Source organism: Phycodurus eques, chromosome 9 (genome assembly GCF_024500275.1).
Source record: "Phycodurus eques isolate BA_2022a chromosome 9, UOR_Pequ_1.1, whole genome shotgun sequence".
NCBI classification, from domain to species: Eukaryota; Metazoa; Chordata; class Actinopteri; order Syngnathiformes; family Syngnathidae; genus Phycodurus; species Phycodurus eques.
In genome coordinates, this window is record NC_084533.1 from 10,405,171 (window position 1) to 10,430,361 (window position 25,191).

A 25,191-nucleotide genomic window follows, 5' to 3' on the forward strand; every position below is an offset into this window, starting at 1 on the left:
TATTCTGATCAGTCACTTAGTTGAAAATAACCAACTCACACACACAATCTGACATCGACATCTTGAAACTTCCCTCAGTTTTAGTGGTTTTTTTTTTCTTTACCAGGCCAATACCTCTAATAAAGACCCTGATGATATGTGTAATCTATCTGTCCAAGGAATAGCCACAGCGCTAAATTTCTCTTCGTCATCCCCTCCTGATGGTATGAACCCTGCGCCAATATTGTCTACTGAATGCTTAAAAGCATAGCTTAACAGACACCGGCGGCAGCCTTTAGGGCCAGTGAGCAAGCCCCTTTCCCGGCAGCGTTGAAGAGCACACGGGGCGCAGAGCGATGCCTTGGCACAAGCGGAGAGCGGTGCCCTCCAAGTGATTGGCTGCCGGGATCAATCCATTCGCTGCTCCGGGAGCACGTCCAATCTGAGAAGCAGACTCAGAGCCTTCCCACACTCCCTTCCCTCTGACTAACAGCACACAAGTGGCATGTTTAGATGCAGGGCAGATTATTATGCACTTGTGAAAAGCTGCAGGTCACTGACAGTGCTCTGGGTTATTGATTAAAGAGATTGTTTCATTTGCCTGTTTGTGTTTTGCCTTAAGACTAATGTTCTCTCTTTTGAACAAATACTTTTTCTGTGTGTCAGTTCAGATTTCATTAACTTGAGTCTACCTGGAAACATTTCTCCAACACATGAATACAAATGCGTTACGTTATTATAAAGTATAACCTGAGGTAAAATAAAAAAAAGAATTAATAAAGAAATAAATAGCAGGGATGCTTGTCAACCTCCGATTGATTCTTTTTCCAGAACAATTTCTGCCATAGAATTTTTTTTAATGCAGATATTATATTATATTTCCTTTGGTATATTGTCAAACTGTGGTCATCATAAAACCCGTATTAACTCTGCAGGCAGTGTTTTACATAACATTTTATTATTATTACAATTATTAAAATAAGCTAATCACTGTCAAATTAATACACTTTTTATCTTAATTTCTCATGTATAATGCGCACCCCCCCCCCCCAAAAAAAATGCCAGAAATCAATGGTGCACATTATAGATAGTATAGGGGGAAATTAAAAAAGCATTCCCATTTTATTAATGTATGTCGCCATTTACAGGTTATGAAAAAGCAGTACACATTCATTTCAGTATGCCACCGCCACCTAGAGGTTATGAGAAAGGTATAGCCTACACTTTCATTCCAATATGACAGGGATACGTATGACTGCATAATATGTACAGGTGTGCTCATAAATTTACATACCCTGGCATAATTTGTGAAATATATATTTTTTTAAATACAGCTGATGACTGAAAAACAACCATAATTAATTTATTTATGGTTATATTTTGTTTGATGATGATGCTTTTCTGAAATACTTAAGTTTAATTTGAATCCCATTAAAATAAAACTAAATGCGTTTCGCCTAACCCTTCATGTCAAGAATTGCACCCATCTTACAAATTCTGCCCAGGTAATCAAACATATGAGCACAACTGTGTGTTTTTTCATTTGCTAAATAAAGGTAGGGCTGTGAATTTCAAAATATGAGCAAGTAAATAAAAATAAAGTATTACGTGTTCAAATAAAGTGCTCAACTTCAGAATAATTATTTGGAAAAACTAACAAAATACAGATACTTAATGTTTTCATTATATGGGTAGAAGCAAAATCATCCATTGTAAAAATGCATTATACATAGGTAGAAGGGTTTTGCAAAATTTGGAGGTCAACTTTGGGGATGCGTATTATACATGGGTGCGCATTATAAATGACAAATTACGGTAAACCCTTTCTTAATGACAAATAAGGAGGACTTTAATATACAGTAATTGCGTTATAATGTATGAGTACCCAAAAATGTTATGGTATAAACTGTAGAATAATCCATCCATCCATCAATTTTCTTTACCGCTTATCCTCACTAGGGTCGCGTAGGGTCGCGGGCTGCTGGAGCCTATCCCAGCTATCTTCGGGTGGGAGGCGGGCTACACATTAAACCGGTCGCCAGCCAATCACAGGGCACATATATAAATAAACAACGATTTGCACTCAAATTTACACCTATGGGCAATTTAGAGTCTCCAATCAACCTACCATGCATGTTTTTGGGATGTGGGAGGAAACCGGAGTGCCCGGAGAAAAGCCACCCAGGCACAGGGCGAACATGCAAACTCCACACAGGCGGGGCTGGGATTTGAACCCCGGTCCCTAGAAGTCTGAGGCAGATGTGCTAACCAGTCGTCCACCGCGCTGGCTGTAGAATAATTGTTTCAAAAATATTTAATAGCTGCAGCCCTACACTCTTCCTTTGATAACAGGTGATAAAGCAGTCAGCTAGTCCACAGTTAACTTCAGCAGTCGATAATGCATAGAGGCACAAACACCCCTTGTTGTGACTAGTCCTTCTTTTGGAATAAGTGTAAAAAAAATCTAAAGAAAAAGCATACCTTGCAGATTAAATAATTTCATGGTGGTGGAACCGACATCATGCATGACACCAATCCATGCCCATGTTTTTTGGGCACATTATTACTGAAAGTAGCTAAGCATATCTTGTTCGGCTGTTAGGTCAAGCAGAATGGAGGATCTGTATCCCTTTTATGCTGGAACAGTTTTACTGTGTCACAGTTTAGTTTTTAAGCTTCTGCTGTGGTTTCTTAGTATTATAATTGGAAGTTTTTTGAGAATCAGAGTCGAACAGAACAAAGTTTCTCGAGGGGAGAGGGAAACGAAGACAAAAGACAAAGCACTAATTGTAAACAGGATGAGAAAAGTAAGTCATTCCATTATCTCAAACAATGAAACATTAAATATGAGTGTTGCATGGAGCTGTGGTGCGACACCCTGTGAGGGAAGGACAGGACATGCTAGAGCAGGACAAGGACAGGAGAAGAAGCATGCAGGACAAGGGTCGTGAGCCCGGCTGTACAACTGAAGTGTGGTGGGATTAACTATGTAAATTATAAAAGAATACAGGACAAGAGTATAAGTGAGGGGATACACAAGCAATTTGCATATTCATTACTTAGTTGTTGTAATAAGTGAGTGGTCCCACACCCAGTGAAAGAGTCCCAGGGGTGGTTTCCTGCGGAGACATGCAAGTGAATTGACACCGTTTTACATGCACAAAGACTGACAAGTGTCCTGTAATTGCTGTGCCCGCACTGCGGAGGCTGAGGACCCCACCCAATCAAACGAGGGGCGGGATCGGGCCCAGGGGTCGACCCAGAGCAGCCTGGTGGACGGGACACGTCCCACCTCGAGGAACCCAGGGCGGTCCGCCGGCCCCACCGAGGCGCCCCGACAACTGACCACCCGGTGGGGGCCGCAGGGAAAGCAAGAGAATACACCCACTCAATACCGCATATCATGTCAATCATGATTGTATGCTGCTTCTCATCTGCTTCTCATCTGTTATTTTGACAGACTGAAACTACAGTTATGAAAACTCTTAGCTTTTGGTTCATTGAAATAATAATGTAATTTGCTTTTTTGTTGTGGTAGTAGATTGTGGAGTCCATTTGAGTAAAATTACCCGATTGTCGTGTTTGAGCAAGCTATCTGGGGTCATGTGAAGTTTGTCAAGCTTTATTCAGACCAGATGTGCAGGGAGTCACGATGCTGAAAATCCACCCTTGGGATCTTTTGTTCAGACAATTGCATGACCTCAGGCTAGTAACAGAGTCCTCAGTCTCTCTCAATTAGTTTAAAGAAGTCTAAAGAAGAACAACATGACATCAGCTGTGGGAAGTTGTGCTACATTCACACGATGACAACTCCACCGTACAGCATGAATCTGCTCAGGTCAAATCTGGCATTGAAACAGGAGTTAAGAACATTCAGAAAGAGATTATCCATCTCAAGGCACTTTCTTTATTAAGTACGTTTTGAACAACTGGACAGCACATGCATAGGCACTTTTCAGAAAGAGGCACTGAAAGCTCCGATTGAATTAATGCAGTGTGAGGAAAACCATTAACTTGACCAGATTTTGTAATTCCATTTTAATTCAATAGTTCCTGTGGTCAAATGTGGTCACAACAATCACCTTTAAAAAAAGATTTCAATGAACCCTTGTCCAGAATGACTCCAATTACCTGTAAACAATTGTATTTTTATCATCAGTGTTTAGTGTACAGAAAATATTATAACATGCTGCTAAAACCAAGTTTTTGGGCAGCCCCAATTTTCAGTTCCAGTCTATGTTGCCTTGCTTTTGAATATGTTTCAGACAATAAGACTTGTCATTTCTTGAGTTGATTTTTAGGCCCGCTCTCACCATGGTATCCGGTGGCAACCGAAAGTGAACATGTGGTACTGTTTAGCTTGGTAATACCGTGTGTTTTAATGGATATCTTGTGGGAGATGTCGCATGGAAGGCAACCAAGATGCTGAGTATGGGCCAGCAGAACATGCTTAATGTTCAAGTGCTGGAGAACTCTTGTTATCACAAAACATCCAGAGGGAAAACCTCAATCCAAAACCCACAAGGCATAATACGGATGCCAATTGATCTTGAGGAAACCAAATGTGTTTTTGCGCTCGCGTTCATTTGTTTTCCCAACATAATCTCTGTTAATTTGGTGACTCTGTGTTGGCATGGAAGGAATGCTTTTACCTTCCCCTCAGTTAATAGGATATGTTACAGTATACAGTTACACTCCTTAGAGAATTCTCCTTATGTGCTTGTTTGGAGTTAGTCTGAATCATTCAGGTGTCTTAAGTTTTACTTGAATATTTATAGAAAAATGCACCATGATTAAATAAATATAACAACTTAAAGCATTTGTTTTAATATCTCAAATGTGTATGGCCAATTATAGAACGATAATTGTTAAGAATGTATGCCTCAGGGGGGAATTTTTTTTACCATAAATGTGCTTTGCTGACCTCTATTAGACTGCTTGATGAAGACTTTTTGTAATAGACTGTATCTTACAGAAGTAAAAATGCCCTTTTGCACCAGAATTGTTACGCAGTGGTGCTAGCAGTAGTAGTGTTAATTTGCAATTATCCCATGCCATGTTTACCCGATTGGTAGAAGCATAATGTGTCTCATTTGGGCTTTTGGGTCGATAAAACATGGTGCACATCATAAATTACCCTTTGCTGCACAATCATTATATGGATCATATAAGGGATTATTTTGCCATGTTAAAATCTGTACAAGTGGGATGGTTTTGTTGTCGTAGTATTAGACTGTAGCCGCTGGGCTACTTGCCGAACACGTTTAGATATTGGCAAGGACGGTGGTCAGATGTTACTGGACGTCACTGTTCGACAGGGTAAGATCACTGGCAGAACATCAAGTTAATGGGTGTGCATGTTTTGGAGGATACACAAAACGTTGTGTAAAGTTTATTTGTAATAATTTATAATATGAGATCAATTGCTTTTGCCAATCCTAGTTGAAATATCGCTGCCATCATGTTTGGCAAAATATAGTAGTACAGGTACTGAGGATCATGATTTGAGCATGCAAATTACTGTGAGGAACAGGGTTTGAGACTACACAGAATTCTTTTAATTTTTTTTTTTTAACAGAAGTACGATGGCTCCAGACTTGATATTTTAGGGACAAAAAAAGCATACATTTTTGGGGTGGACACTGTAAATCGATTTGCAAACTAAATATTCACCTTTCCTCTAATTTTCAGTGTATTACTGATAGGGATGGAACAATATCTAAATCTCACAGTTCTGTTTTATCTCATGGTACAATAATTGCGATATTATGGGGAAGCTCACGGTATTGCATGAAGACTCACAGTACAGGCGGGCCGGAGAAGCGCACGCAGGAGAACCGAACGACCTCTCTTTTTTTTTGCCGACTAAGGTATTGCAGGTTTCTTGGGGACTGGGATGATGGTGGAGCGTTTGAAACCGGATGGTACTTCGCACAGTTCCAGGGGAGGCGGGATTTTCAGAGCACTCTAGCGACACACCCACAGCATTTGGAAGCTCAAAGAATGTCCCAATTCTTCATTTTGAAGCCTGATTTCACATACCTTGCAATCTATTCATTTATTGTCCGGCTTGTTAACATTACTGTTTTTCTGTGGTGTGTTGAAGTAACAAAAAAAATAAAAAAATAAAATTGGGGCCTGTTTTGTGCCACATAAATCTGAATCTAAAGGTAATGTTTAGGCCAGCAGTGCCAAATTTCGTGTTTCCCGAATGTTGTGGGTATCGACATCAGAATTTGCAGTTCATTGAATTAATCCCAAAGCCAGGCGAACTCTCGTAGCCACTCATCCCGGAAAAAACACAATTTTGTACCATTTTTCTCACAAATCGAGTCTGACTCAATTTCAGGATTTGTCTACTCTGGCACACCACGTTTATTGGGAGAAAGAATGCAATGATACTCTTCTTGGTCATTGTTCATTGTTTATAAGAGTGCAATGTGTAAATTTGCAGGATAACCCCAAGACCTGCCTCATTTCAGACATTAGCCAATCACATTGGTAACCTCCCCCCACCTTCTCTCACAAACATCAACCTGCCTTGTGCTTGGCTCCTCTCTTCTTTCGGAGTTAATGTCGGTTTTGCAAAGCAGCTCATTCATACATCATCGCCAACAACTGGGCTGAAGTGTGGAGCATAAGTTTGTCAGCAACATAAAATATTGATGCCCTGCGATTGGCTGGCGACCAGTTGAGGGTGTACCCCGCCTCTCGTCCGGAGATAGCTGGGATAGGCACCAGCACACCCGCGACCCTGTTGAGGATAAGCAGAAGGGAAGGTGAATGAATGAATGAATAAATTATCGAATAATAATTATATATAAAAAAAATCAACACATTTACTTGTCGCATATGCACATGAACATGAAAAATTGTATTCGCACTTGCTCAAATTTATGAGCAAAATATGACCATATAGGGGCAGTATGGAAACCTCGAGGAACTAGTTTTTTTATTTTTTTTATTGATAACTATCATATCTACTGTATGTATTTCATTACATATGAATATTTTATTACATGTTCACCACATCTGAAGTTGTTTTACAAAGTGCATCGTATAATACAGTACGTTTGGTTTGACATAACCATTGCAATGATAAACGAGGTACTTTGGGGCCTACAATTACATCTACCAATCACGTTCGGAAGCCAAATCCAACCTGCTTGATGATATAGTAGTAGGCACACAATTACACACATAATATTACATGTGCATGCCTTTTAGCACTACTGATTTGTATAAATGCTCCCCTCCCTCATGTTACGTGTTGACAGCGAGGCGTTGGAGCGAGGCAGGTGCCTTCAGCGCTGCTTCCTCTGGCTGCCCAGGAGATGCCGCCTCTTTGATTGTTTCTTCAAACACGAGACGCATGGTGCTCGGGAACGGGTTGTTTGTTCTACGTTTCTTGGGAGACTCCTCCTGGGAGACCCTTCCTATTCCTTCTGCGCAGTTGTTAGGATTATCAACAAAATCTGCCACCGCTCCCACAAATAGACACAGAGGAGGCCTGTTTTGAGATTATAACGTCACACCGAATTGCTGTAAAATTCAAAAGTCACTTTTTCATTCGTACGCCCAGTCCTTGGCCAAGTTTGTTCCAAAATGTCATGTTACTGGTTGTTTTTACTTGAAAGTCAGTAGTTATATTAGGTTACCTTTGCTGGACTGTAATGTGCTACTGTTCATTACTTCTAGTAATTTCACCTTCACTAGAATAATGACCTGTTAGAGGAAATCCATTCATCCATCCATCTATTCATTTTCTTCCGCTTATCCGGGGTCGGGTCGCGGGGGCAGCAGCTTAAGCAGGGAAGGACAGACTTCCTTCTCCCCAGCCACTTCGTCCATCTCTTCTGTTGGGATCCCGAGCCGTACCCAGACCAGCTGGCAAACATAGTGTCTCCAGCGTGTCCTGGGTCATCCCCGGGGCCTCCTCACGATTACAAATAGTAATAGTCTTAATAGGTCTGCTTTCCATTGAACTGTTTTCATTGTTATTTTTTTTTTTTACAAATAAAAATAATGTAATTTTCCTTTTAATAGTGTAAAAAATGTCACTTCCATTGAGTTCTGCCATGGCATTTTCCCAGAAGATATATTTTGACCAATCTGATCTTGTCTATTCAACACCGTGCCCTAGATAAATTCAAAACACCACGACCACCACCAAAAACAACAACAAACAATTGTATGTATTTGTACTCACGCTGAGCGACATCACGACCAAACGACCAAGCAGTGGTGCTGATATAGTAATTGATTTTATCGTCCAGTGACACGTTAAAAGTTATCACTAAAAAGCCTGCCAATGACAGTACAGTCGGACCTGACATGACTTAATGAGGAACCCAAGTCAGAGTGACAGGACCAATACATGCCGACTGAATGAATGGAAACATGGATGATTTATGACATGTTAATAGGTCAGGAATATGGTATATATGTCATTGTAAGTTGCATTACTGATATTGTAATGTGTAAATAATTACCAAAATTGCATTGATAATGCCTTAGATTAATGGTTCTCATTTAGTCTTTCTTACCTTGAGACGCACTTGTCTTCATGGTAATAAAGTCATTACCAACAAGGCAAACCAAGTTATTATTATTAGTTTTTAAAATATAAAAATATCCTTCCAAAACATGTATGTCATCTTATTCAACATAAACACATTTAATTATGTGTGCAACATTCATTTCAGAGCAGATTGTTACAGAGAAGGAACATATTATTTGCGTTTATAAAACAAAATAAAATGATGTGTGCTCATGAACCAGCGTACCAAGAAATGCAATTTGCGTTGAGTTGAGGCCTGTTAAAAAAAATACTATTTAAAGTAATAGTAATGCAATATCCTCTTGTCTTTTCTTGTAGTGAAAAAGGACACAAAAGACGAGCCTGACGACAAAATGACACAGTTTAAGAAGAAGGCAAAGGAGCTTCGCATTTTGGATGCCAAGACTGCGCAGAATCTATGTAAGTATACTGTATGTCCATATTGTCAACCATGACCTTGACTGGGGACTTTTTTTTCTCGGCATCCATGAACGTTTCAGCTTGTTGATCAATAGGGGCTCACTTTTGATGGTGTTTTTACCCTGGCCTTTGGGGACTTGGGCAGTTATTAACAGTCACCACAAGTGTCTATGGATTATGCGCACACTAGCTGTCTTTTAGCATGTGTAAAATAGATTCTTAACACAAGCGAGCCCTTGGGCTACATGTTAGCAATTTGAATCTCCAGGTGGCTCAATTGTTTGGTTAATCGTGTATTACCTCCACACCCCATGTGCTCTCTTTTGTTATAGTGTAAGGAAGCAATACTGTGCACACACAGAAAACTAAAACAAAAAAATGATACACACCACCTTATGTCCCCCTAATTTTTGCAGTCATTTGTTTCCTCAACTTCCAACTCATGACGCCGTTTGGCAAATTATCAAAGTCTGATGAAGACACACAAACTCAACATATGTTCCCAACATATGGACCACACGGGTGTCGTGGATTCGCGGCTGTGACAATGTTCAATTTTGCCAATGCCATCGCTCGTTAGAAATGTGAAGCAACAAGAGGTTTAGATCCCTCCAACGCCATTTGGCTTTAAGGCTTTCAAGGGTGAAATTAAAGCTTATTCGCCAAACAGAAAATGAGGTCCTCTAATGGAGCCCTCTGAACAACCTATTTAAACATTTTAACATAACATGTTCGAGTTGCGGCGACAGTGATTCCAGTAACCAGCAGGCCATAATTTGACTAGAACCAATCTGTTGTGTTGGACTGATCACCGCAAACATTTGTGATAGTGTATAAGCAGATGAACAAAAATGAGATATTTTCAGTTATTTTACCCATGACTTTACCAGGATCCATATGTACATATGCAGCTCTCACACTTGTAAGAATCCCATCAGAAGAGGGAAAACGCCCACTGGGTACCAGTAGCGTGTTTCCACATCATAAGCACTCTTGGCATTTATTTACTTAACTACAGAGAGCACGAGGTGTCTGATAGGGGTCCAAAGGCTGTTTTTCATCCTTTAAGAGTTTGATTCTCCAAGGTTAAGGCCTCAATTAACAATTTCACTGAAATGTTAAATAGAAAGGTCTTCAAAAAATGCCATTGTTTTTTACTTGGGTAAAATCAGCTGACCAAAATTATAGTAATGTGCCAGTTTTGTTTTGTTGAGGATAGATAAACTATATGGAAATCTGTAAAATCACTGTAAGAAAATAATATCCATATTAACGACATAATACTTATTTTATTTTCATTAAATTGTTAATGAATAGTTCTTAAAAGATTGTGATGTGATATTGAGCCTTTATCTTCTCACTTATATTGAATGAGAGGTTGGATCGAAGTAGCCTTAAAAAAAAAAAAAGTATTTGTTTCGGCTTCTTAAACTTGCAGATACTTTATTATTATCATTAATATTATTATTAGATAAAGTTTTTTTTTTTTACAATGTATTTGGTATATATTGTATGAATAATATTATATAATTGTTAAAAATACTAGCGCTATACTTTTAGTCAGACCAATATCATTACAATCATGAGTACTCACCGATACCGATTTTTTATAGATACATACGATTCCAATTAACATAATGACAGATAACTGTTGACAAAGATCATTCTTTGTTTCTAATACACATGATGATTTGCCGATGTGTAAAACCGTGGCAGTATCGGCCCAAAGGATGGCGAGCAGGACTTACTCATTGTCAGATTTATTTTTATTTATTTTGCCTTAAGTATCGGTTGCTGGTAACGGAAGCTTTCATGAGTGCCCGCTACTTCAAAATAAGGCTGGTATCTGCCCGATACCTGGTATTGGTACTCGCCCATTCCTAATACTACACTAATAGAATATTTTACAATCCAATAGCTAATTAAATATTCTATCAGATATTTTATTTTCTGTTGTATTTACAGCCCATGTCACGCTTATCAGCGGAGAAAATATTTTGTTTTCTGCAATTCCCAATTCCTTTCAATGTGGAAATGTTTACCAGATTTGCTGTGCAGCCTCTTTAAACTCCAAACTAAACGTCAGCCTTACAGATGCCATATCAGCGCTGTGAGCGGTGTGTGTTGCATTAAACACAACCACCGTAACACATGTTGATATCAGTCGTACTAAAGGTAATAGTGGCACCGGAAGGGGACAGTGAAGATGTTTATTTGAGGTGTGATGTTTATATAGTTGAGTGGACAAACCATAGTGAAAAATTTGGTATTTTCCAATGTATATTTACTCCCATCCCCACAAAAAGGCCTGGCTTCAACATCTACAATGCGACTTTAATGTTATTATTTGGTTTGTTGGCAATACACAATAACTTCACTTTGTCACTATCAATGGTAAGACTGTGTTTTGTTCTCATATTTCCACAGACTTTGTTCTCACAAGTGACACGTTAGCTCGTTTTTTTTCTTTTTTTTTTTGGAATGTGCTAAAATGGCTCTTTGAAACTGATGGTCCAACAGAACAAAAAGCAAATTGCACTCTTTTTTTCTTCTTTCTCTCCATCTCAACAGCAATTTTCTTGGGCTCGTTCCGCCTGCCTTATGAAGAGATCCGAGACATTGTGCTTCAGGTGGACGAGGAACGACTAAGCGAGTCACTCATCCAGGTAAGACAGATATGCCGCAGTGTGCCCGCGCCTTCTCTCCCACACATAGACACGCCTCTCATTATGACTTTACTTTTACTTTTTTTATCGCTGCTTTTATACAACTAGAGTGTTTTGCTATCCTTCAAGTTAAATTGCACGACAAAATAAAAATTTTGTCAGCATTTCCCCAAATTGTGTCCCAGAGCTGGCTATTTAGAATATGCACGGATCCACACACGAATTCGCAAGTGTAATTTAGTTCAGGTTTTGTTTAGTGATAAAGTGCTGCCTCCATGACAATCAATGCTTTTACTGCGTTTATGGGCTCTCACTTTTTTTTTCACACTTTGGGCTGCACCCCCTGGCAAATCCCTTTCACAGTTAACGAAAGCTGTCAACCTCACAGTAGAGTGTGCGGGGTGAGCAGTGGCTCATTTACATGAGAAAGGCTGGCCCCTTGAAAAATGGCTGAGTTCAGCATGTGTAAAAGAAAAAAAAATGGTGTTCAAAGTTATGATTATTGATTTCTGGGTTATTTTGACAAAAAAGCATGTCACACAGACACCACCAGGGAACTGCTTTAAATGATGAAAAATGCATAATATGTCTCCTTTAAGTACTTGTACTAAATGTGGAACCCCAGAGAGTGGAAAGAAATGGGGCCGTGTCTCTCTGAGCATGGCGACCCCGACCCCATTTAAAATTTGTTTTGATCTGTGTTTGGCACAAGCCGGTCGCCTCATTTTCCGTTGGACCTTGGAGACCCCAACATTCATCGCATCATAATGGATGATGAAGGGCAGGGCTTGGCAAAGTCTCCACAACTCCACCCGCTTTTCCTCCAGCCTTTTATCTTAAAGCATGATTGATGAGCTCACTAAAGGCTATTTCTTTTTGCTCCCTTTTTGCTATGTTGGTTGTCTGGGATCTGAAAACAGAAGCGTGTACATGAGATAAAGAGGCATCATTTTGCACTTCAGACTGTCAATAGGTTTAATCGGAGGCAATCCACAGACCACCCCTACTGGGTCTTTATGTCGAGTTCTGATAACCTGGTGGAAAGGTGCCAGATGCTCCTGGTGTGTCTCTTTAAATCTGTCCATCGGTAATGCTTGTTGTCCACATCATTTCGGGCAGAATAAGGACTCCAACCTCATACCTTTCATTTTGATGAACTGATGCAACTTTAGGTTGCATTAGATAATTGAATAATATTTCTTTACAAATGCCATCACATATCCAGTATTTTCAAAGTATCTGTATGGGAATTGGTAGGGTTATATAGAGTCAATAATGAAAAAAGATGGGGATATTAAAATATATAACATATCTTAATTAAAGGTCCCATATTTTGGCTATTTAGACCTCAATAGAGTGACTCTCTAACATGGACTTAGTATAAAAGTGTACATTTCAATTCAAACAACACCTTGGTTTTGTAATACATGTGTCCAGAAAAGGCCCCGCTGACAGCAACTTCTGTTACACCCAGTTTTGTATCCACTTTGTCCGTATTTGGCTAAGACGGCCCCGTTTCCTCTGATTGGTTGCCTCCATGTAGAAGACCTAACCCTCGCTACTTGTGAGAGCACGTGTGTTTGTTATGTTGACAGCGCTGGCTCAGGAGCGGAGAGGTAGGTAGAGATCTTCGCTCGGGACTTAGATAAACTCGAGAAATTCGAATGACCTGAAGTCAGGTCTCGGCAGAAAAACATATGGATAATATTACATCCAAAATACTAGCAAACGTTGGTTTGGTAAAATATAGCACCTTTAAAGACATTTTTGACAAGTTAATATGAATATTTATATTCATATTATGGTTGTCTGGGATCATCCCCTTTCACCGCACCCATATATATATATATATATATATATTTTTTTTTTACACAAAACATGAAATAACATTTTGAATAAAAAGGTAATTTTGACAACAGGGTCTACTTACATGATACACCTGAACTAATAATAAGGACAGGTAAATAATCACCACCTAATTGTCTCGTAAAACCTGACTAAATAAATCATTACTCATCTGACAAGCAAGCCGGGGAAACTGATTAATGGAAGGAATAGCCAAAATGGAAGAAATCAAGGAAGCAAGGGGTGTTCATAATGCATATGAAACTCTGTAACTCAATCTTATTATCGTCCTTCTCGGCTGACATGTCTAATGTAATGATTTGTCAGCAGAATGTGGCAGTGCATTGGCCTTGAAGTACCCGAACGATGTGTCACCCTGGCAGAATGGATAGATAGGAGTTGATTGGCTCTCCTTATTCTGCATTAGGGCCCATCAATGCCTCCGAGATTATGTACCTGTGGCAGAATGCTGCCAGACAGACGGGTGCTTCCCATTCATCCAAACTCCATTTGAATCCCTGCAATTCCACATATGCTCCCCCCAACCTCCTCGCCATCCCTCCCCATTCAGCCTGTGTACAAACATATTTACACTTCATGCAAATGGAGAGAATATGTCAATTATGCCCTCTGCCTCGGGTGCCAAATTTCATTTATTATCCAAGTGATAAAAATGTGTAAGGTTCGTGTGCATGGGCAAACTGGCAGACATTTGTGTGCAGTCCCGCACACCCCTCCTATCTCATTTGTCAACAAGGTCCACCGTGTCAGTGGACAGGGGGTCACCTCTGTGCATCAGGTCAGCTCTATCAAATACACACCTTAGTTACATAACATCATACCTGGCAATGTGATGTAAAAGTGGGAAATGTGGTATCGGTCTGATGGTCTGACACTATCCATTGGCGGGATAACAGTCCCGCCAATCCAAGGAGAGTGTTGGTGTTTGTGTTTCAGGAACCCGCTTTCATTGCATGGTCGGCCTCCCCCGTTGTTTTTATTCATGGCATGACCATGACCATGACCTTGCTGTCATTTCATTATTATCTGCACTGCTTCTGTGTTTGCTTTTAAAGTACATCATCCTCCTTTTGCTTTTTTGCCCAAGGGGGGGGAATAAAAATAAAAAAATCTTAACTGACTTTATAATTACCAATCCTTTCCAAAGAATCACAATAACAGCAACAGATATTATTGAAGGGGAATTTGCAGTTTTAAAACCACTAGCAATATTTAAATGTAGTTCACTAATCCTCCACCTGTCTCTGATCAAAGCTGTGCCCCTAACTGTTGTGCAAAAGTACAATTCTCAAACATGACCATTGATAATGGCATGCAATTATGAAAGTGCATAGTTGTGATAAATAGTCACAGAGAACACTTTCAAGTGCAACAAAATAGCATCCCTAGCAATAATAAGATAGCATTAGCATTGTAGACAAGCCAAGGGTATCCACGGCTGCTACATTGGTGCATAACTTCTCTGTAAAAAAAAGTGTTATTATGAAACAGTTATCAATTTGAATATTTTTTTCTTTGGTTTTCTTTGGAATACACTTTTTTTTTCTGATTGATTGTTCGTACCCAAGATGGACAATTGTTTTACCGTTTTACTTACGTTCTGCCCTAGTAAATACCCCATCCATTCATTTTCCATATCGCTTATCCTCAATAGGGTCGCGGGTGTGCTGGAGCCTATCCCAGCTGACTCTGGGCAAGAGGCGGGGTACAACCTGAACTGATCGCCAGCCAATCGCAGGGCACATATAGACAAACAACCATCCGCACTCACATTCACACCTATGGACAATTTTGAGTTTTCATTTCATTTCACCTATGATGCATAATTTTGGGGTGTGGGAGGAAACCGGAGTACCCGGAGAAAACCCATGCAAGCCACGGGGAGAACATGCAAACTCCACACAGGTGAAGGGCGGATTTGAACCCGGGTCCTCAGAACTGTGAGACAGGTATGCTAACCAGTCGTCTACCGAGCCGCCCCTAGTAAATCCTGTGTAGTTGAAATCTAATGGTAGCTCTCAATAAAAGTGTTGACAGTGTCCAGTGAGAATCCCAACTCACACTTTATGTTCAGTTTGGTACTGTTTCACTCCAAATCGCACATTTTCAAACATTTACCCGATTTCAATCACAACCAGCGGGTTAAAATCTTAATGTCCACCTATTTGTAAATTAAAATGCAAATCCAAACTTTCTACGTGCATCCTATAAATCAAACAAGCGGTCTTGGGACAGTGCATTCTTATGATCACATAGTCCTTTATGACCAATTGTGGTTTGTTTCAGGCATATCTGCCTATTCACATCAATGCTCATCTCTAAAGTGACCTCAGTGAGTGAGAGCCAGTGTATAATCAAAGGGCAGTAAGTATACAATAAATCACAGCACCATTTGTCAGCCACTCAATTTTCCACGTTATGTCAAAATGCACGCAAACACCTGATGCAGAAACAAAATAGATATCAGACTTTGTCGACTGCCACATTAATATTGCTTACCCTCATCCTGACTCAGACTGACCCATCTGATGGAGCCAACATGGGGGACTCATCACTAAATGTTTAAGCGTGCCCTCTTTTTGGAGTGTGTATTTGGTGAGCTAATCCTTGTCAGTGGATGATGTTGCCCTGGGGGCTTGTTTTGTAGGATATCAGTGGCCTTTTCGATATATTTTATATCACCCCCATCTCCTTTTAACACAGAAAGGCTAATGACTAAGGCTACACCACAACTATAAGAGACAAATTAGGATTGCTTAAAAACAAAGAGTAGATCAATACCTTCAATCAATAAAATGCTCGTTGACATACGAGCTAAGAGGAAAATAATAATTTGCCAATTCTTCTATCCTAGAATAATTATACCGTGGATATAAAAAGTCTACACATACCTTTTTAAATGCCATGTTTTTATGAAATGTAAATACCCTATAAAGTGAATTCAAATATTTGTTTCAAAATAAAGTGTATATATTTGAAGATAATTGCAGAATATGTGCAAAGATTGAGAAAAATGTAGACCTGAATTGTTGAGATATAGCATTGAGCTCTTTCTCACCATTTCAGTTGTCGGGATTTATTGGGTCTGGCTAAAACGAAGCCCAGGCACATACTTGGGCTTTTTGGCATGAGTCAGCCCTCCCCCACTATATAAGTACTGATTGCCTTCATTCCGCCAGTGGCTATCCGGCGCAATTGCGAGTTACTAGGTAATAACAACTTTGGCCCAATTCTACCACTACAGTATGCAGTTAGCTTGCAAGTTATGCCCACAACCCAAAAAAATGCCTCTTCCCTGGACTGTTAAGTGTTTTGTGCTATTCGGGATATGGTGTCTGGGTTATGTGGACCCACACTCGACACATGGAGCGAGGCAGTGACAAATTAGTCGACCCCCGCCACAGGTCGGCAAGCTAGCTATCGGCCTAACTTACAGTACCTTTTAACCTGTACAACTCAATTGAAAAAGAAATACATAAGGGGAAAAATATAAATTTAAAATGTATAATAACCTATTTGCATAGATATGTACATCTTAAAACGAATACTCTGTTCCAGCACCTTTGGCTTTTATTACGAGACTCAGTATTTTGGGGCTGGACTTTATCAGTGTGGCACATCTTGATGTGGCAATATTTTTGCCCCCTTCTTTGCGAAAATGCTCCAAATATGCCAGATTGCACTTCCACATGCCTGAAATTTGTTTTGCACATTTTGCGCCTGTATGAATACTGAGGAACATGTATGCATTTTAGGGGCCTTGATCCCAAATCCCCTAACTCACTCATGGCTGGAAAGCCCCCGACACCAGTTTCACCACTGGACATGGAATTCGGTGGACAAGTTTATCATAACAGGAAACATGAAAAACTCTAAAGAAGCAATGCACAAAATTGAACGAGAAGTCGCCCATTGTGATTTTAAGCAAACATTTCGGGTGCCTGATAGCATGACATCAGTTTTGATAATCATTCCAAGAACTCATCATGAAAGCGGTGGGGTGAGGGCTCATTTATTGCTGCTTTCAGTTGAAATGACCATTTATTGTTATCTTTTGGTTTTATGTTGGGTAATAACTTGACAAACACGCAGGAAAAACTGTGTCACTTTTAATGAGGCTTGCCTACAGTCTCCAAGGAAACAATCACAGTAAAATCCATCAACAACAGCTGGCTCACAATGCGGCCTGCAAAATATTTAGTAGACATTGACAAGAATTACATATAAGACATGAAAACTACCCACTCAGACCAGATGGAGTGGAGAATAAGAGTTGGGAGAGCAGTTGCAGTTCTACCTCCCATGTTAGCACCAAAAAGTGCACTCAACTGACAGAATCATCCTATTATCATGTATTAAAATGACATTTTGATCACTTGACATACATCTCGTATTAGGTTGCAGAGGAAGGCCTTTCTGCTGATCTCAGTCTAACATTTAAAAATGATCCCTCCCAGTTTAATTACGCTAATCCTTGTTTGTCTGAGTTAATCCACGCTTGGGTTAGTGAGACTATAAAGTCTCAAAAATAGAATTTAAAAAAAAAATGGGGATGAAATGACACACTGTACAGTTCTAACACGTTGGTTGTCTCACAGTAAAGCCAGCACAGGTTTGTCAAATTACAGCCTCACCTTTCCTCTCTTCACCTTCACCATGGCAACAACCTTTCCTGCTGGGTCTCACGGGAGCCTGTCACACCAGTCTCGCTTGTTGTTATTGTTTATCACTCATGTCGATCATCCAGACGTCGCTCATCCATATGCATGCCCCCCTTGGCTCCGTCTCCCACCCCCTCCAATGCTTCCATCATTCCACGTAGATGCCCATTGGCTTGCAGGCTCTGGCAAGACCATTGCCAGACTTTGTTCTCATTTGTAACAACAGGTGATTGCACCAGCTTGGCATGTCACTGGGCATCATTTGCATGATGTACAAGTGCACATGTGGTTCATGGTGATAAGTATGGCTGTGCATTGGGCCTGGTAGATTAGCACTGAAGGAGGAGACATAGAGTTCGCCTTGGGTATAATTGTGATTTATTTTGGCGCGGCGTGCACAACTCTTACTCTCCAAATGCTAATTTTATAACACAGTGTTAAATACATTTTGCTTATTTGGAAGGAAAAGAGACGAGTGGATTGGAATTTTTTAAAAAAAAGGCTCTTTATTTAATTTTATTTTTCTACCTGTCCTGTTTGACTGCTAGGTCAAGCAGAATGGAAAATCCCTTTCTGCTGGAACAGTTTTACTGTGCACAGTGCATTTTTTTTTTTTAAATACTGCCACTGTGCTTAATTCTACTTTTTACTGAAAATTTCAGTCGGACAGAACGAGGTTTTAAAGGGGTGTGACAGAAAAGAAAAAAGGAGAGGAAAGAGAGAAAAATAATAAAATACAAGACACTAGCTGGAAGAAAAATAAACAAAACAAAGCATTATATGCATAGAGTACTACAATGTCACATTGGATTAGAGTTGTGTATGGGACAGCAGTGCTACACCCTCTGAGGGAGAACATGCAAACTCCACACAGGCGGGGCCGGGATTTGAAACCCAGTCCCCAGAACTGTGAGGCAGATGTGCTAACCAGTCGTCCACCGTGCCGGCTGTATTCTAATCAGTTAGGTCAAACCAACATAACAACATGACATAAATAATGGATGCTAACTTACTGTAATTAAATTACTTCATTGTAATTAAATGACTTCACACACACCAAAACTTTAGAACATGATTCGACATAATACTGGCATGTTTACGTCCAACCATTAGTGCCAGCACTAGCTTGCTGGTGTTTTGGCAAATCTTTTTCTGACAGAATAAGTAAGGAATCAATCTTGTCTTTGTGGGTTTTTATTTTAAAAAAGAAAGAAAAGTCTTTGCAAAGAGAAGAATTGGTACAAGTCGTCACGAGTTGTTACCCCTTACTGAAGCACAGGCAAAGAAACACCTTAGTTATATCGAAGTGAGAGAAACAGAGTCTTCTCTGTCTCTTTCTCTTCGAAAGCAAAACAATTGTCTTTGTCCAGCTGCACTCAGCTTATCTTTATCGAAAAACAGCTAGTAGTCACAAGATGGCTGAGAACAACTAGTACGCATAGCATGGCTAGAAAAAAGCTAGCAGTCACATTGGAACAATAAAGCATGTGAAGGTTGTATAAAACTAATAGAAGTAATATTTGGTATATATAAAACATCAATTTTCCAATCACTAGGCTACATAACATTGTTGCCTGGTTTTGAACTGTATCATATTAAAAGTACGTAAACATACCTCAAGCAATCCTTAAAAGAACATCCTCTCCCAAGCACCGGTGACGACCGCCACACATTTGTCCCCATTTTGTTCTTATAATACACACGGCGCGATCCATTGTTGTTGTCGTCACCATAGTAACGAGTGTATACAGTCATGTTTGAGTTGACAAGATAAAGTCCAGTGATCATAAAAGAAACGATGCTGTGGTATCGGAATACAAGATTTTATTGCAATATTCTGACATAGTGCAATCATAGTGAAAGACCAAATTTGTCTTGTATCCAGGCATTACGTGTTGTCTCAGACGCGTTGTCTGTCCCACACTGCCGAGATGTTTTTTTTTTTTTAAATAACTTTATTGGCGGTCAGATATTTATAGTACTATGTCAAAAGACACGTGACATGGCTAAAAATAAACTAGCTTTTGGATTTACATATACTGTACACGATGGCGACGCGGAGTAAATGTCTTTTGCGGAGATCGGATCAACGAATCTTAGCCATTCTCATCATTTCGAAATTACAGCTGGGAATGCTGTAATTAAGTTTGACAAGCAACTGGATGTCTTATGGATTTTAATCAAGCGCGTAATCATCATTCGTTGCAGAATATTTTTTTTTTCTGTTTAGCACTAAATCCTCAACTACTGTTTTTGTTTCATAAATAATTTCAAATGACAGGATTTTTAAAATATTCACCAAATGATCAAATGTTTAATTGCACGTGACATCATCACATCACTCAAGCCGTCTGTGCACCTTGCTGGAACTAATTTCAGCCAAGGACGTAGAAGTGAAGTTATCATGAAGTAAACGGATTCAGACACAAAGCAGAAAAGACTCTTGTTGTCTAAGTACTTTTGTCCTCTGTGTGTTTCAGTGTCATGCGAGTTGGAAAAAATAGCCTGTTGTCATGTGAATGACTCAGTAAAAGTCCAATATTTAGGACTGTTGCTGGATTTTTAAAATTTTGTTGTTGTTGTTGTTGTTGTCGTGTATTTTGTTTTTTTCAGTTCGAGCAAAACATGTTCCCTTCAGAACCAATGGAAATAAAAGTAGATTGACTTTTGACCAGTCCAGGATGTACTGGATAAGCTGCAGCTCCCCCATGTTTTTAGATGCGGGCCATGTTTAATTTTTTTTTTTTTTTTTTAAATATGTTGTGGGCCAATAAAATGGCCTTTGGACAGGACTTTGGACACAAGATGGCAAAGGCACTGAGCTGAAATGACAAACCTTTTTTTTTTTTTTGTTTTTGTCTTGGTCTGTATGTTGCAGTTGTCAACATATTTTCCATCCATTGTGTTCCGCTTATCCGCGGTCGGGTCACAGGGGCAGTAGCTTTACCACCCTACCTCTCAGGGAGAGCCCGGACACAACTGCAGAGGAAACTAATTTCGGCCGCTTGTATCCGGGATCTTGTTCTTTCGGTCACGACACACAGCTCGTGACCACGGGTGAGGGTAGGAACATAGATCGACCGGTAAATTGAGAGCTTCGCCTTTAGGCTTTGCTCCTACTTCACCAGAACGGACCGATACAAAGTGTGCATCACTGCAGACGCTGCACCGATCCGCCTGTCGAGCTCCCGATCTGACTTACTTCTCTGCTAATCAGTCATGTCTTCACACTTCTTTTTTGTCTTCATTGCAGTAATCTTTGCATTTCCTTATCAATAAAATTCCTCATGACAGTCAACAGTTTAGCACACTTCTGAAAATGTAGCCTTCTGCAAATGTTGACACTTGCACCTTTTACTTGTTGCTCACGTTCACACATTTGGCCATTATTTATTTGTTTCCTTTTTTTAAGGACACAGTGTAGATTGCGTTGTGTTTGGTTTTTTGATTATTTTGCTTCCTGTATGTTGCAATATGTGGTACCAAAGCCCTCGGTGAATGGTTGTAGCTGAATGCGCGCTTGCAGTCGTCTTTCCTGCCGCTGTGTATGCTTCTGTGTATGTTTGTGTGTCTGAAGGCCTGCGGTGCGCAGTCTGGCCCAGCACCGTCGCCCGATTCCTCCACTTTGCGGCACATATGGCGCTGCCTTTGTGTCAACGGAGCTCTGCGGGGTTTCTTATAATTAACAAGATAACAGACGAAAGGACTGTGGAACTCACACAGGATTTGATTATTCACTATGTCGTCTTATTGTGTTTGTTCTTCACATGCACTCAACTGAAGGCATTTTTTTTTTTTTTTTTTTTAAACTTAATTGTTTCTCCTCCACATTTCACCTCATAATGGAGAGGCACATTTTGCGTTTATGTGTGTGTTTGGGTCTTTCTGTGTGTGTTTGCGGGTGTGTGCGTGTCTGTGTGTGTGTGTGTGCTCTCACTGTCCACTTTATTAGATTGACCTGTACAGTTGAAAAAAGATCTAAAATAAGATCTGTGTTCAAAAAGTAATTGTAATTGTAAGGTGGTAGTCGTTCAGAAATGGCAAGTGTTTTCGTTTGGCCGTATTTTCTTCCCCGCAGTTGCCATCTGTTCCGATGTCACACAGATCTCCAAAATGTTCCGGTCTCCAGAGAGTATGAGACGACGTGCGCAGTCGGTAACTTGAAGTTTGCCAGAGCGCAAGCGGCTATCACACGGTTTGCCGTCTAAGTACGGCGGCAAGTGGTTGCCTAAATAATATTTCTACTTTACTGACCAATTGTGATAATGTTTATGGATGATGTCATTGCATTTTCCACCTTGTAAAAAGAAAAAAAAAAAGTTTCAAACCTGCAACTATGCAACTGCGGCTGGCTAGCTACTAGCTGTTAGTGTGGTTAACACAACGTTCCCCTAAAAGTCACTACTCATTGACTCCATTGTGGTGAATAAGCTAAACTTCTGACAGTTATCATTATTACAAGTGGACGAGGAGTAATTAACAGGGGAAGACAGCTAAGCCATGCTAACCCGCCATGAAGTGATTGTTAAATGTAGGCCCGAAGCAACCACCGGAATAAGTGATTGGTGCTACAGTATAGGATGGATTGCAGGATTTAATGACTACTGACATGTGGCGCTGACGTCTGTAGTCATGAAGTCTTTTCAGCACCTGGTCCTGCCCCACCTCAAATAAATCACCTCCCCCCTCCTGGACCCGCTGCATTTTGCCTGTAGAGCCCACAGGTCACAGGACACACTCAACCTGGTCCTCCACTCCATTCTGCAGCATCTGGATTCCTCAGGAACCTATGCTAGGATCCTTCTTGTGGACTTCAGCTGTAACTTCAACTCAATATTCCCAGCTCTCCCAACGTAACGTGCCCAACTCCCTCTGCAGGTGGATAACAGACTTCCTGATGGAGCAGAAGCAGCATGGGCGACTGGGGAAGACTATCTTGGACACTCGAACCATCAACAGCGGATCCCCTTAGGGCTGTGTACTTTCTCTCTGGCTCTTCTCCCTCTACACCAACTGCTGCACCTTCAGCCATCAGTCAGTAAATCTGATCAAATTCGTGGATGACACCACACTCATTGGGCTTATCTCAAATGGTGATGAGTCTCCCTACAGGAGGGAGGTGGACCGGCTGTAGCCCTGGTGCAGCAGCAACACCCTGGAGCTTAACACCCAGAAAACAATGGAAATGATTTTGGGTTTCAGGAAAATCACAGCCCATGGTGTCCCCTCACTCTCACAGACTCTCTCATCTCTATCATGAACTCCTTCTGCTTCCTGGGCTCCACCATCACCCTCAAGTGGGAGCTGACCATCAGCTCCCTCACCAGAACGGCCCAGGAGAGGATGTTTTTTCCACCCGGCCATCATCAATTCCATCCTCACGTCCATGTGCTACACTGGCCATACTGCCAGGAACAGGCACAAACTGCAGCGCACTGTGCGTGCTGAGAAGGTGATAGGCTGTAGTCTCCCATCTATTGAGGATTTGTACGTCTCCAGCACCCTGGGGTGTGCAGGTTGCATTACAGCTGATCCTACTCACCCTGCACACAGCCTGTTCGACCCTCTCCCCTCAGGCATGAGGCTACGGTCTCGGACCAAAACTCTGCGCCATATGAACAGCTTCTTCCCGTCAGCCATTAGACTCATGAACACTAAATAAGCTGGTATCACCCATTAAAACTTCTCACCTCCACCCAATGGTTATTGCACGCTGTTTATATTTATTGAACATTGTTTTCTTTCTTTCTTCTATTTTTATTTTTATTGCTACCATCTATTTTTCCGGTTTCACCATTGGACTGAGATAAATTCCTAATTTCTCGCTTCCTGCTCCTGTACAGTGTAGACACTTCTGCAGCTTGCTCTCACCTTGCTTGCATTTTTTTTTTATGGTGACAGGCTTGATTTGTATTTTCTTTTTCTTTTTCTCTTCTAAAGTATGCCAGACACTGCGACTCATGAATACTTTTTACTCTACCTATTTTAATTATTTTGTTTTATTTTTGTGCATACTGTCAGATATTCCCTGACTGTAACATGAGCGTGAAGACCACCAGCAATATTCCTCCCTTTTCCACTGAGGACTATCACAAACTCCTTCAGAAGATGGCAATATTAGAGATGAAAATGCACCATCTCAAAGTGTTTGTGGAAGTAAATGTACAGTCAGTGAATTAAAGCACCTTACCGATGTCCCAATACGGCGGACAGGAGCAGACTCAGATGACGGATGCAGCCTGCAATAATGACAATAACTCTGGCAATGATTCCGCCCCCAACCTTGCCTGAAATTTGCTGGAAGTAAAACCTAGAGATATGGTTCAGCAGACAACATGGAGCATGGTACATTTCACTAGCACATTAATGAGGAAACTGGCTGGCCCGCACTGATTGTTTCTTCAACCCAGAGGAATGAAGGGTACAGGACTGTGGCTCCAGCGAAACGAAGGGAAAAGAGCAAAACTGTCCAAATCATCGATGTTTGACTGACAAATTTTGAACCACAAGACCCCCAACCCTTGGAATAATGCTCATCTACCAGCACCGATGAAAGGTATGATACAAGGAAAAAAGGCAGCCACTTATTGGTCCACAAAAAAAATCATAATTGGTGATGGCGCGATTAATGTTGTTAACGCTTTTGCAGCGAGAATACCAAAGTGCTGTGTTTTACTAACGACAGTGTCTGACATCTGAAAGAGAATCATGAAGCCAACTAACGACCACCAAAGAGTGAAATAATACACACAGGAGCATTGGATGTTGATAAACAGCAATCAGAATTACTGAAATGGGATTTCATTGATCTCCTGAGCAAAGTGCAATGTTTGAATGCCAACGTGTTCTTAAGTGGACCTATCCACAGTACAGTACGTTAAGATGAACGTTTCAGCAGGCTTTTACAATTAAATAAGTGGCTTAGAGAAGTTTGTAATGCCCTATCCGTCAGCTTCTTTGATAATTTAAACATTTTCTGGGAACAGAGACAGCTTTTCAAAGCAGATGGCGTCTGTCTAAACAAATAAGGTGCAAAACT

At 40.5% G+C, this 25,191-nt stretch overlaps 1 protein-coding gene across 5 annotated transcripts in view; it reads left to right on the plus strand.

Moving 5' to 3' along the window:
• Nucleotides 1-25,191, plus strand: part of diaph2 (diaphanous-related formin 2) — a 527,556-nt gene that overhangs the window by 284,727 nt on the left and 217,638 nt on the right. For all 5 annotated transcript variants that reach the window (XM_061686696.1, XM_061686691.1, XM_061686695.1 and 2 more), the window contains 2 exons: nucleotides 8,858-8,959; nucleotides 11,531-11,625. In XM_061686696.1, coding sequence (XP_061542680.1) covers nucleotides 8,858-8,959; nucleotides 11,531-11,625 — 197 coding nt within the window. The remainder of the gene's footprint in view (nucleotides 1-8,857; nucleotides 8,960-11,530; nucleotides 11,626-25,191) is intronic.